General features: G+C 49.3%; 1 protein-coding gene across 2 annotated transcripts in view; it reads left to right on the forward strand.

Annotated features, from left to right (window-relative positions):
- Abcc1 (ATP binding cassette subfamily C member 1) overlaps nt 1-14,462 on the forward strand; it is a 114,339-nt gene that overhangs the window by 80,512 nt on the left and 19,365 nt on the right. For both annotated transcript variants that reach the window (XM_028858395.2, XM_028858393.2), the window contains exons 16-19: nt 2,246-2,372; nt 4,152-4,328; nt 7,695-7,862; nt 10,502-10,685. In XM_028858395.2, the coding sequence (XP_028714228.1) occupies nt 2,246-2,372; nt 4,152-4,328; nt 7,695-7,862; nt 10,502-10,685 (656 nt within the window). The remainder of the gene's footprint in view (nt 1-2,245; nt 2,373-4,151; nt 4,329-7,694; nt 7,863-10,501; nt 10,686-14,462) is intronic.

The raw sequence follows: 14,462 nt of genomic DNA on the forward strand, positions 1-14,462 counted from the left end.
GTTTTACACAGGCACAGTAACACAGAGTTAAACAAATGCAACATAACAAAAGTAACACACCTTACACAGCTTCACAGAGTTAAACAAATGCAACATAAACAAAACACACCTTAAAATAATGTTCTACAACACTAATCTCCTTAAGGAATCTGAAACATAAGGCCAAGGGGACTTTTTTGGAGGCAAGTTTGTCATTTGTGCCCCTAAACAATTGTTCTCTGATGTGGCAGCTTGTCTGCTGTATTTTATCAATCACAGAACAGATTCTAAGGAGAAAGGCATAGCTCCCTTTCTACTTCCACTAACTACTCAAGGTGTAAGATCTTCGATAGGATTAACTTAAATCCTGCCCGATTCATTTGTAGTGTTTCTCTTTCCTGTGCCTGTACTCCACTTTCCACATCCTGGCACTCAGGTTTCCTGGTCCTTTCACCTGCCACTTTGAATCCCCAACCTTTTATGTTTAACCTTTGCCTCCCCTTAGCCTGTAAGAATACCCTGGTCTCCCCTGGAAGAAGGGAGGAGCTGCCTTCCTGGGTGTCCTTCACAGGGTGGCTCCATGACCCTGCTCCTCATAGTGCAGCACAAAAGACTCAATAGCGATGAGTGGTCCAGGGGCTAGGGAGATGACTCAATAAGTAAAAACCTGAATGTGGTCCTCAGTCCATGGGACAAAAGCTTGGCATAGTGATATCCATGTAATCCCAGCACTGGGGAGGCAGAAACAGGTAGATCCTTGTAGCTGAGTAGCCTGCTTGGGGAGTTCCAGGCCAGTGAGAGACTCTAAGAAACCAGGTGGATGGCACCAGAGAAATGACACCTGATCTTGCCCTCTAACCTGCACTCACAAAAGAATCAAACAGTTGATCCATGTGGTTAGCTAGCTAGTGCCCAGGGATCAGAAGAAGGGCCTCTGCCTGGGGGCCTGGGATGGAGGCCAGAGTGCTGAGCGTGAGCTGCATGAGCAGCTGTCTGCATGCATGATGACGAGCTAGTCTTGCTGTAGAGCTTACAGCTCAGGTTTCTGCACTTTTTAAAGGCAGGGTCTCACTATGTAGTCTTGATTAGCTTAGAACTTACCATGTAGGCCAGGCTGGCCTCAAACTTGTAGATATCCGCCAGCCTCTGCCTCCTGGGTGGTGGGATTAAAGGTGTGCACCACCACCTCTATTTGTTTTAACAGACCATTTCAAAGCTGAGTTGTGGTGTGCACCTGCAGTCTCAGCACTTGGGAGGGAGAGGCAGGAGGATCAGGAGTAGAAGGTCAATCTCGCTTACATAGTTAGTTGGCAGCCAGCTTCTGAGACCTTACCTCAGGGATGGGGCTGAGGAGTTCAGGGGAGATGGCTCAGTCAGTAAAGTGCTTGCTGTGCTAGATGAGGATAATTCATGTTAAAAGAGAACAGCATTTGCTGGGTATAGCAGTGTATGCCTGAGATCCCAGCACTGAGTAGGCAGAGACAGGAGGATCCCTGGAGCTTACTGGGCAGCCATCCTAGCATACTTGAAAAGCTCCAGGCCAGCAAGAAACCTTTTGTCAAAAAAGTACAAGGCAGGGCTGGAGAGATGGCTCAGTGTTGCTCTTTCAGAGGACCTGGGTTCAATTCTCAGCACCCACATGGCAGCTCACAACTGCCTGTAACTCCAATTCCTGGGGGTCTGACACCATACCAATGCACATAAAATAAATTTAAATAAATTATTTTTTAAAAAAAGTACAAGGCAGACAGAGCCTAAGGAACACATTGCTCTCTGGCCACTACATGTCCATACACATGTGCACACACATGTCCACATGTGCACACAAACATAAGGACCATTCAGAGTTAATAAGATCTTTCTGGAACTCAGCTCTCATCTCTTCACACACACCCCAGTGTCCTAAACCTTCTTCCAGGCCTGGCCTGGCACCTTGGTCTTTTATCCTCTGGACTTTTTCAGCCGGTCTCAGGTGCCTAAGAATTTGAGTTCAACTGAAGGTGGCTTGTCATTGGAGACAGTGTTGTAGACCCAGTGAGGTGAATACCCTCTAGCACCTCTTCTGAGTGACACGTAGCCCTTGGGCCCTACCCTGGCCAGGCTTTGTGATGCATTTACATTGGGCCCCTCAGGCCATGGCTCACCTTGCCCCACAGCCTTGGAGGTGTCCAGGCATGGACCATCACAGTCAGTGAGTGTGGGCCACCCTCACCAGGGGAGGGTCTGTGGCACTGTGCTCTTCAGGCTCCTCATTGTGTCCTTGCAGCATCAACTTCTCCATCCCTGAAGGAGCTCTTGTGGCCGTGGTGGGCCAGGTAGGCTGCGGGAAGTCTTCTCTGCTGTCAGCCCTGCTGGCTGAGATGGACAAGGTCGAGGGACACGTGGCTCTCAAGGTAGGATGGGGCCAGGATGGGGAGAGATGGTCTGGGAGGAAGGCTCAGCCCAGTGTCTCTCACAAACTGTCCAAGGGAACAGCCCTCTCCTCCCGCCATCTCCCGTTTTCTCTGTTCCTAGGAAGGCAAGGTTTCAGTGACAGCCACTCCTTGCTTTGCCCCAGCTCTTTGGCTAGTGTGGAGTGTGGTAGCTCCTCAGTAAACAGGATGTGGATGCTCAGATACGCTGCAGAGGAGAGGTCATCTGTGGCTTCTACCTCATTTCACTTCACATGATGATCTCCAGCCCCAACCGCTTTATCTCGTGTGTGTGTGTGTGTGTGTGTGTGTGTGTGTGTGTGTGTGTGTGTGTGTGTGTGTGTGTGTCTGGAAAGCAGAAGGGGGAGAAGCCGAGGGAGGGAGGAGCACTGGGGTGAATTTAACCAAAGGACGATGATGCATCTACCTGAAAATGCCAGGACAGAGGAAGGGAGGGGTGAAAACTCCTAGGTATATCCTAGCATCCCCTCCTCCACTCTCCCTTCATTGTATAGTCTCTCTGGATGGAACCTTCTGGCTTTTTTCTTGGGGATTTTTCTGTGTCTCATCCTGTAAATAGGATATAATAACTGCTGATGGATGTGGCTGGAATAATCTCAGAACCTGGTGCAGAAACACAGTTTGAATCCTTAGTGTTAGTTGAATTCTTAATATGGGCCTGAAGGGGGAAAGTGTGGAATTAGAGATTTGAGATGCAGTGTGCTTTGACCTGAGCTAAACTTCTCATGAAGTGTTAAAGGCTGCTGTAAGAATGAGTCTTGGGGCTTTCTATATGCACCTTTTTCCCTCGGAGGCCTTTCCCTACTGTGTAAATCAGTTCCTTACAGTGTCACCAGCAGCCTCTGCAGTAGCCAGAGAGAAAAAACAAACGAACAAACAAAATCCCAGCTATTCAGCCAGCCTTTGCCAGATGCATGTGCCTGGACCTGTCTGTCATCTGCATCCTCTTCTCCTGGGAACTCAAGTTTGGGGATATGGGCTTATGTTACTGTTTTATTTCAATTCAGATACTTCCCTTATTTGTTCAGTGAGCTTTTAGAAGTAAGTGGACAGTGCCTCAGTCCAGGCAAATACCTGTTGTTTCAAGATATGTCTTGTTTCTTCCAAGCAGTGGTAGGGCAATATGAACAAGACTGACAAAGGGAAATTGCCTGTCATGTTTAGATATCCATGTTGTATTCTGTTTCATAATTCCTGAGTTCCTAACATCCCAGGCACTGATGTTTTGAGTCTAAGACCTATTTATAGCTGGTGATTTCAGAAAGTGTATTGAAAACATTTTTCCCCAGTGTTGTGGTAGACGTGGCCTGTGACTGAATATCTTGTGAGGTTTACAACTGGGGTACCCTGACACTTGGGGCTTATAGAAGCTGGAATGTTAGAATAGCAACTGAGTTATTTTTCTGAGATTTTAGGTCCAAATTTAGGTCACTTCTATTCCCTTGTTTTATAATCCTTTGTGGCATTTCATCACCTTTTTTGAAAAAGTTGGACATGACACCAGCCCTGTGTGAACTGGTCCCTGTCACCTGCCTTCCTGCCTGCCCTGTTCTCACATGAGTCACCCATGTCCAGTCAAGCTGTCCTTTCTGTCCCTTGAAAGAACTGGATTCATTTCTTCCTTGTCTGTGATGGTCCCCCTGGATTGATGACCTTCTCTGTTCTTGCCCTTGCTGTGTGTTTTGGGCAACTGGCTCTTCTTCAAGTCTTTGTCTTTCCTCTCCACCACCTGCCACACAGGGCTCCGTGGCCTATGTGCCCCAGCAGGCCTGGATTCAGAATGACTCTCTCCGAGAGAACATCCTATTTGGGCACCCCCTGAAGGAACGTTACTACAAGGCAGTGTTGGAAGCCTGTGCTCTCCTCCCGGATCTGGAAATCTTGCCCAGCAGGGACCGGACAGAGATTGGTGAGAAGGTCAGTATGGCATGGGTATAGCCTGTAGCTGTCAGCTGCTGCTGTGTAACAAACAGGGGCACACTTTGTCGGTGCCTTTCTCATAAAATGTTGTCCCCCTGCAAGTGGACTCTCAGGGACCTGCTGTCTTCAGCCTGTGCCTCTGCTCCTTTTGTGAAGCTCTGTGAGTTTGGTGAGGGTCTATACCATCTGGCTCTTGGTGCTGTGGTCTGAGTTGTGGTGTCAGTGGCCACCCAAGTGGTAGCCTCTTGAATGGTGGTGCAGAGTCCAAGACATTAAAAAAAAAGGTGTGCTGTGCTTATGCCACATAGTGTCCCACCCCTAGTACAAGACACTGGGAGTGACTCGCCTTGCACCTCGGAGGTGTGTCTGTGAGTGACAATGCAGATGGCTCTAGACTAGCTGACATACACTTCTTCACTCGACACAGAAGCTCTTGTGATCCCTAATGGATGGCTGAGGAAAGGGAGCCTCAGAGAGGTTAGAGGACTTGCCTGATGTCAAGTCACATAGCAGAGAGGCAGGTTCTTAAGTCCCTCTTGTCACTTGTTCAGTTGTCACTTTTGAAGAGGGCCTTAGGTGTGCCTCCCAGCTCACTTGCTTCTGTGCAAATGGTTGTCTTGTGTATGTGCTGGGAGTGTAGCCACACAGAGTGACAGGGACCTCTTGGGAGAGCTGAGTTTGTGTGCTCCCAGTCTCCATCCAAGGATCCATTCACCAACTCGCTTATTTGATGCATGATGTCTTTGTTTTTTGTTTTTAGTTTTCCAGAGCTGAGGACCAAACCCAGGGCCTTGTCCTTGCTAGGCAAGCGCTCTACCACTGAGCTAAATCCCCAACCCCTCATTATGTCTTTTACCTGGTGTAGGTCTGGAGATCCTTTGGATCTGCTGGGGCTCTTGGGTTGATACAGGTTGGAGGTGCCAACCAAACTGAAAGGTCTGAGTATTGTGTGGGATCCAAGGCAGGATTGCCAGAGTCTCCAGGACAGGCTGGGTGGGTAGGCAGCCTGCTCATCAGCCTTGTTCTATTTTATAAATGCTGGGATCTAGCACTTGGAGACACCTGACTGTCCCCCTCAAGTCCCAATGGCAAAGTCTGGAGGGCATCAAGGATTGACTAATCTTGGATACTGCATCTGCCTTCGGGTCAATAAATTGTGTCCAAAGGACATTGGGAGGGACCTTTGTAGTTAGACCTGTCATCCCAGCATGGATCCTCATCAGGAAGCTGAGGCAGGAGAATCATGAGTTTGAGGCCAGCTTAGGCCACCTAGGAAGATCCCATCTTATTTATTTATTTATTTATTTATTTATTTTTTAATTTTTTTTTATGTATATAGCATATATGACAGCTGGCCAGAAGAGGGCACCAGATCTCATTACAGATGGTTGTGAGCCACCATGTGGTTGCTGGGAATTGAACTCAGGACCTCTGGAAGAGCAGTCAGTGCTCTTAACCACTGAGCCATCTCTCCAGCCCCTTTATTATTTTTTATTTTTATTTTATTTTATTTTACAATACCATTCAGTTCTACATATCAGCCACGGGTTCCCCTATTCTCCCCCCTCCCACCCCCTCCCTCCCCTTACCCCCAGCCCACCCTCCATTCCCACCTCCTCCAGGGCTATTCCTCCCCCGAGGACTGCAATCAACCTGGTAGACTCAGTCCAGGCAGGTCCAGTCCCTTCCTCCCAGACTGAGCCAAGCGTCCCTGCATAAGCTCCAGGTTTCAAACAGCCAACTCATGCAATGAGCACAGGACTTGGTCCCACTGCCTAGTTGCCTTCCAAACCGATCAAGCCAATCAACTGTCTCACCTATTCAGAGGGCCTGATCCAGCTGGGGGCCCCTCAGCCTTTGGTTCATAGTTCATGTGTTTCCATTCATTTGGCTATTTTTTTTTTCAATAATTGAGTAAGGAAGATCCCATCTTAAAATATGAAAAATGGCTAGCATTGTGGCTTAGTGGTACATCACTTTTTTAGTATGTGCAAAGGCCCTGAGCTCCCTCGCTCCCCCCACCAAAAAAAAAAAAAAAAAAAAAAAAGATGAGAGATAGCTACTGGGCTATTGGGGCCAGCCTCTGCAAGGAAGGCAGTGTATCTGGACAGGCCCAGGGGCTAGCCTCTGCACAGGAAGGCAGTGTATCTGGACAGGCCCAGGGGCCAGCCTCTGCACAGGAAGGCAGTGTATCTGGACAGGCCCAGGGGCCAGCCTCTGCACAGGAAGGCAGTGTATCTGGACAGGCCCAGGGGCCAGCCTCAGCACAGGAAGGCAGTGTATCTGGACAGGCCCAGGGGCCAGCCTCTGCACAGGAAGGCAGTGTATCTGGACAGGCCCAGGGGCTAACCTCTGCACAGGAAGGCAGTGTATCTGGACAGGTCCAGGGGCTAGCCTCTGCACAGGAAGGCAGTGTATCTGGACAGGCCCAGGGGCTAGCCTCTGCACAGGAAGGCAGTGTATCTGGACAGGCCCAGGGGCCAGCCTCTGCACAGGAAGGCAGTGTATCTGGACAGGCCCAGGGGCCAGACTCTGCACAGGAAGGCAGTGTATCTGGACAGGCCCAGGGGCCAGCCTCTGCACAGGAAGGCAGTGTATCTGGACAGGCCCAGGGGCTAGCCTCAGCACAGGGAGTGTATCTGGACAGGCTCAGGGGCCAGCCTCTGCACAGGAAGGGAATGTCCATCTCTATAGGTTTGGGCAGTTTATCAGTAGGTATTACACGGCCATGGTGTTGGTCACCTGTTGTGGGGGATGGGCTGCTGCTGTTCAGTGCTGACCCCCTCCTCTGTGAGGAGTACTGGCTAGATCTCAGCACTCTGGGTGCAGCCAGCTTCACTGTGTTTTTGCAATAGAAATGGCAGCTCAGAGTGAAGCTCACCACAGACTGTGGCTGCTAACAGCAACAGTAGTGATGCCAGCTACAGCATAATATAGTAAGTGTACAGAAAAGAGTATCTTTGCCACATCCACTCTTCTACAGGCTGATGGCTCTGGAGATGTCATCAGCTGCCACTGCCTCCTCTTTCTTGTGGCACTAGAGACCAGACCCAGACCATTGTGCACCAGGCACATGCTCTATAACTGAGCTGCATCCCCAGTCCTCCTTTTATGTTTCACTTGAGATGTTGCTTAGGCTGGTCTTGAACTTGCCATCCTCCTGCCTTAGCTCTGAATAGCTGGGTTGATAGACCTGTTCCAGCAGGCCTGACTGTCTGTTTTCCCTCCCTAGCACTTGCTGGGTGGGGGTCAGGCACCCCACTCATCAGCTTTTCTGTCCCCACTCTTGTTTTGTATGGTTCTGGGGCCCCTCAGGATTGTTAGGGGATCCCAAGAAACCCACCCTCCTCACTGTCTTCCTAGGGTGTGAACCTATCAGGAGGTCAGAAGCAGCGTGTGAGCCTGGCCCGAGCTGTGTACTGTAACTCAGACATCTATCTCTTTGACGATCCCCTCTCGGCTGTGGATGCCCATGTTGGGAAGCACATCTTTGAGAAGGTGGTTGGTCCCATGGGCCTGCTGAAGAACAAGGTACTCTCCCAGGGCCAGGACTTAAGTTAATTGGCAGTGTGGCTCTGCACAAGTCCTCAATTCTTGGGCTTGCCTTCATGCTGTGTGTGTGTGTGTGTGTGTGTGTGTGTGTGTGTGTGTGTGTACAGTATGTATGTTGTCTTAGGGTTTATGTTGCTACAACAAACATCCTGGCTAAAAGGCAAGCTGGGGAGGAAAGGGTTGATTTGGCTTACACTTTCACATTGCTGTTCATCACTGAAGGAAGCCAGGACAGGAACTCAAGCAGGGCAGGATCCCGGAGGCAGGAGCCGATGTCTTGTTTAACCTGCTTTCTTTCTTTCTTTTTTTTCTTTTTCAAGATAGGGTTTCTCTGTGTAACAGCCCTAGCTATCCTGGAACTTGCTTTGTTGACCAGGCTGGTCTTGAACTCACAGAGAGCCGATGCCTCTCAAGTGCTGGGATTGAAGGTGTGCACTACCATTGCCTGGCCAGCCTGCTTTCTTATAGAACTCAGAACCACCAGCCCTGGGATGGCACCACCTAACATCTCCCACCCCTCCACTGATTGATTACTAATTGAGAAAATGCCTTACAGATGGATCTCATGGAGGCTTTTCCTCAACTGAGGCACCTTCCTTTCTGATAACTCTGGCTTGTGTCAAGTTGACACAAAACCAGCCAGTACAGTATGTACTGGTGTGCGTGCATGTATGTATGCAGGTGGAGGCCAGAAGTCAATCATGGGTGTCTTTACTCAGGCACCTTGTTCTTTTAGACAAGGTTTTTTTCTTGAACCTAGAGCTCATTGATTAAACTGTGCTGCCTCAATGATCCTCCTGTCTCTGCTTCCCTGGTAACAGGACTACAGGGATCTATCCCCATGTCTGACATTTTCACATGGATTCTGGGGATCAAAGTCAGGTCCTTGTGTAATAAGCACTTTATGAATTAAGCCGTCTGCCAGCTCCCTGAGGCAGGTATTTTACCAGGTCTTTTATAGGGTGTGTTCTTGGCCCCGGCTTGAATTGATTGCCTTGTGGCTAAAGGACCTTTCTTCCTCATGATCACCCAGACCTCCAATAAAGCTGTCATTCCTTCCCCATGGCAGGCAGAGGTGGAGCTTGTAGCAGGAAGAGACTCAGCCAGTCTTAGCCAGAGAGGAAACAGAGGCTGTGATCCTGGTTTTTGTTTTGTTTTGTTTAGGTTGCTGGAGGAACATACTGTAGGTGAATTTCTAAGCGGTCTTATTAAATAAAGAACAAGAAGCCAAATATAAGGGTGAAAGCCTTAGAGATCAGGGGAATAGTGATAGCCACCAACCTTACCTCTCCAGCTCTGCAGCTACCAAAAGGGGACCTACTTCCTGTCTACCACACCTCTAATTGCCTTGGTGTTCTGCCCTCTCATTGACTCATAGCCCAGCTACCTCACTTCCTTGTCACTGCCTGTCTGTACAGACCTCCAGGTCTCTCTGGTTGGTACTGGGATTAAAGGCGTGTGTCGCCACACTTGGCTGCTCCCTAGTGTGTCCTTGAACACCCAGGACCACTGCCTAACTTTTGTGTTCACTTAATGGCTTGCTATTTCCTCTGATCTCCAGGCAAACTTAATTTATTAACATACAAATAAAATATCACCACATTTCAGCACAAATAAAATGCCACCACAGCATACTGGTTCTTACTTCCTAATTATAAAGTAGCAATGTGTGTAGGAAGAAATGCTGAGGTTTGAAAAAAACAGCAAAACCAAATCAACTATTCCCACCCTTTCCCTTAGAGATGGTGTGCTGTGTATGTCAACTTTTAAAGCAATCTGGTTCATCAAGAAGGGAATATCATCTATTGACAGTCTGATACACATGTATTTGCTCAGCATGGCCAAACAAGCAGAACCATGCAGCACAGACCAATTTTGTGGTGTATTTGAGCTGGAAGGATAGGGAAGTTACTGTCTAAAACACAAACATCAGAGTCAGGCATGGTGGAGTGTACCTATTAGCCAGACCCTGGGGGAGGCTGAGATCAGATGGTTAGACTAGCCTGGCCTTCATAGCAAGAACTTGTCTTCAAAGACAAGGGTTGGAGAGGTAGCCCAGTTGGAGAGTGCCTGCCTAGCATGTACAGGCCTTGAATTTAGTTCTTATTTCTGCAAACACACAGTGGGGCTGTCAAATGCAGATGCCTCACTATTCCTTCATCCACATTCTTGGGTGTTGTCTGTCTCTCTCTTAGAGTTTCCTTCTCAAATAGTCTCCCAACTCTGAATACCCTTCTCTGTAAACTGCCACCTCCAGCACTGGTTCTAGTCTGTGGGTCATTTTGTCTCCACCCCTGTTGTCCAACAGGGCTCTATTGGCTTTGTTCCCTGCTGCTCCTGCCTGACACAGGGTGGACGAGAGAGAGAGAGAGAGAGAGAGAGAGAGAGAGAGAGAGAGAGAGAGAGAGAGAGAGAGAGAGAGAGAGAGAGATTGTGTGTGTGTGTGTGTGTGTGTGTGTGTGTGTGTGTGTGTGTGTGTGTGTGTGTTCGTGTTCCCAAAGCCTTTGGATGTGAACATTGCCACTGGGTCCTGAGATCCAAGATACCTCTAGTCTCTACAGGGCTGTGACAGTTTCCTTCACAGTGCTGATGGGATCAAGTCTCTGCTTTGCTCATAGACAAGGATCCTGGTCACCCATGGCATCAGCTACCTGCCCCAAGTGGATGTCATCATTGTCATGAGTGGCGGCAAGATATCAGAGATGGGCTCCTACCAGGAGCTGCTAGACCGGGATGGGGCCTTCGCCGAGTTCCTGCGCACCTATGCCAGTGCTGAGCAGGACCTGGCCTCAGAAGATGACAGTAAGGATGGCAGGGGGACTCAGGAGCTGGCTCTGATCATCTTAGCTGCTTATGGGAGGGTTTTACCTGTGCCTTAGGGGCGCAGTTCATTAGAGCATTGGGTAACAAGCACTTTGGGCTTTTGGGGACCAACAAATGGATAGACCTGCTTAACCTTGCATGTCAGTTAGGGGACACAGGGTTGGGCTTTGTCTTTGTGACCTTAAGGTTAGTCTTTGTCCTTCCTGTAAAGTACTTTCTCCTGTGGGCTTTAGGCTCCTCAATGGTTAAAATGGGGACAATAATCATTATAGTTTTTTCTATTCCTAGGGGGGCCAAGTAATAAGTGACAACCATGATGTAGCTCAGAACAGCATGAGTCATATAGGATGTGGCCTAAGGCAGGTGTGAACACTCACAGTGGCCATGTTCCTCAGAGCTTTGTGGTCCGGGACCCTTCCTTAAGACCCTCTGAGCTGTGTCTCTATCCCTGATAGCCCCAAATAGCAATGCAGGGCCAGCCTGACATATGCTGGTGATTAGTGTGGTCTTGGGTATGTGGGACATCCTGGGTGCTTGATAACCATAGTTGTACTGTTCCTCTGACACATGATACTACAGACATGACTGTTGCAGCCACCCTACCTGTTGTCCTGGGCCTCTGCTGTTGGCCTGAGTTTTAGGTGCCAGTTGAATCTGCCCCTGCAGACTTTGTTTCTGGGGAACTTAGGAAGCAGGTGCCAGGCTCCAGCAGCCTGGGTCCCTCTATCAGTGGCCAGCAAATTAGGGAACATTTTGCAGCCTTTTCAGGCAGGCTCTTGTTTTATTAGTCACACAGGCTCTCAGAGGACCCTCTGGTTAGCTACAGGGTGTGGCTGCTGTGGTGCCCCGTAGTGGCATTAGAGGGTTGGCTCCACTTCCTCACTGGTTGTCACTTGTCAGTCATCCCATCTCCCATCAGAGGTGTACAAAGTGCCTGCTGTATTGAAGGTGCCCCTTTCCAGTGTTGTGTAACTTCATGGGGTGCACCGGGAGCTGGGAGTCAAATGATAGATAAGATCTAGTTTGTGTCTTGGTGTCTGGGAGGAGAGACAGACTAAATGATAAAGAATGTCATGGTAGTTCCTGCATCAGAGAAAAGGCCCCACATCACCCTGAGGTGGGGTCCAGGATACATCTGAGCCGAGTGGCCTTGTCTCACCTTCATGTTGATCCTCATGTAGCTGGCCCAAGGGAAGGGTCTGTGGGGCCTGGCCTTCCTAGGGGGACAATGGACTCACCTGCCTCCTACTGTCACACCTTCCCTGAGCCTGTAGCCTGCCTGACCACAGTGCTTTCCAGGCTGGTTCCTCCCAACAGTGTACGGACGGAACCTGGGGCTTTGCTTGTGCCAAGCCAGTGCTCTGTCTCTGAGCTGTGCCCACCCTCCTTTTTCTTCTTTATTGCCCATACTGGAGACCAAGCCCAGACTCTGTTGCAGGCTAGGCTGCATCCCCAGCCCTGCTTTTACTTTTCACATTAAGATGTTGTCCAGACTGGTCTTGAACTTACTGTCCTCCTGACTCAGCCTTAAGAATAGCTGGGACTAATGGTCTGTGCACCATGCTTGGCTTCCCTGCTCTCCTGCTGGTTAAACACAATTGGAGCTTCTGGAGAAAGATGCTAGTCAGGGTTCTACCAGCCCAGGTGGGATGGGGAAACTGAAGCATGCACAAGGCAGGTCCTCAGCCCAGTTTACCCCTTCAGTCCTCTGGGTGGGTTAAGAAGAAGAAGAAGCACAGAGAAGGGGTTGCCTATGGCTCCTAACATTTCCCAGATCTCTTGACTTCCAGGCAGCAGAGTGGTAACTGAGAAAGGTCAGTAGCATCAGGGCTATGATGTAGGAGGATGTAGGCATCCTGGAACAGCTGCTTATTTTATCATTTCATCATGAGGCTTTGTGGGTGGCTCTGGGATGTGTTTTCAGATCCAAGCTTGCTTATCTCCCAGGCCAAGTAACCCCGTCCGGCAGCATACTTCTCAGAGGCCATATTATGAAGTGCTGGGCATATAGCAGATGGATAGGGAAAGGGCAGGGTTCAGAAAGCTGCTTTTCCATTCCTGGGCATGAAGGATGGTGCAGGTGACCCTGGCAGTGAAGGAGAGGTGTGATGTAGCAAAATCCAATGGCTGTACTAGGGTCCCCACCCTCTTTCATATGCAGTAGTGTGGGGCTGAGGTTTAGACCAAGGGCTTTTAGGCAGACAACTGAACCTACCCAACCTATTTTAAACAAAGAAATGTGCAAGTAACCCATCAGTCAGAGGCCTAGAGATGGAGTGGAATTTGGGGACTGAGGGCTCTAGACAGCCTCCTAGGGCAAAGTAATGGGGATGGTTCTTAGTCGTTATGGCTACTGATGGTAGATTAGGGTCTCAGGAGAGGGATTCTGACAAATACTTCCTAGGCAAGGGAGCCCCATGGTGATCCTGGTGGACCATCAGCCCATGGGCACTGGGTAGGTGGAGAAGGAGTCACCACAGAAACTCTAATGGAGCCACTGAAGCAGGGGCAGGAGGGATAGGGGGTGTACCATGCATGATTGTGTGTGCTTATTATGCCTGAAAAGTTCTGCTTGTTACCATTCACCCTAGTAACATGGCTGTTTTGGGGTTTGTATTTTTTTTTTTTTTAAAGCAAGAAGCAGTGGCCGGGTTATGGAGACAAGTGAGTCAAGTGCCTGTCTTAGAAACACGAGGACTTGTGTCTGATCCCTAGGACCCAAGTAAAGAGTCAGGTATGGGGAAGTGGAGATAGGTAGATCCCTTGGGCTCACTGGCCAGTCAGCCTACCCTACTCACTGAGCCCCAGGATGGGAGAGACCCTATCTCAGAATTCAGGATGGACAACACTCGAGAAACAATGGCCACGGTGTTGTAACCTCAGTCCATGTGCATATACACACAAACATGTATGTTCACAAAATAACATAATGAAAATGTACAGATACTGATGTTCAAGGGGACGTTTAAAGAGCAAATCTCAGTCCAGGTCCAGAATTGCCTGGAGCACATTCACAGATATTCATACAAGCAGCACCTCACTGAGCCTTGTGATGTCACCTCTGCCTCCTGCATATGAGGGTCAGGTACATTCCCATTTTACAGATGTGCAGCTTGGCTGAGGTTTTGCATTTCCTTAGGGCACACAGCTAAGTGAAAGCTCAATCCCACAGACTGCTGGAACTGAGTCCCTTTAGGGATGCAGACAGGATCCAGGTATCTGCTCATTTACAGAGCCACCCCCACCCACCTCAGGGGGATTCTTTGTTAGTTTGGAGCCCTCCTCTAGTCCCATTCTCTTTAGCCTGTCTATGGCCCTCAGGACTGTCATGCGGTAGCCTTGCTCTGCATTTTGTGTTGATCTGTGTGTCATGCTTCTGAGTCCCCAGGTCATCCTGACAGTGTTGCTAGCTCTCTGCTTGTGTCTGTGAGTAGCCTCTGCCCTGCACACACACACACACACACACACACACACACACACACACACACACACACACACACACACACCTGCCTGAGTCCTTGATTGTCTGTATTTCCTCCTCTCTTCATTAGTACCAACGAATGAAGAAGCCATTGTAGGGAGGGAGTCACAGATTGATAGCTGCGGTTGAGTAGGGGGGACAGTATGCTTGGTGCCCCTAGTCACCATCAAGTGCCATTGAGTTCTGATCTTGTTGACACCAGTGGATCCTTCTGGGGTTAGGGCAGGCATCTAACAGCTGTACCCCCATGTGGCCTCACCAGTTGTTCAGACATC

This window comes from Peromyscus leucopus, chromosome 8b (genome assembly GCF_004664715.2).
Source record: "Peromyscus leucopus breed LL Stock chromosome 8b, UCI_PerLeu_2.1, whole genome shotgun sequence".
Lineage (NCBI taxonomy): Eukaryota > Metazoa > Chordata > Mammalia > Rodentia > Cricetidae > Peromyscus > Peromyscus leucopus.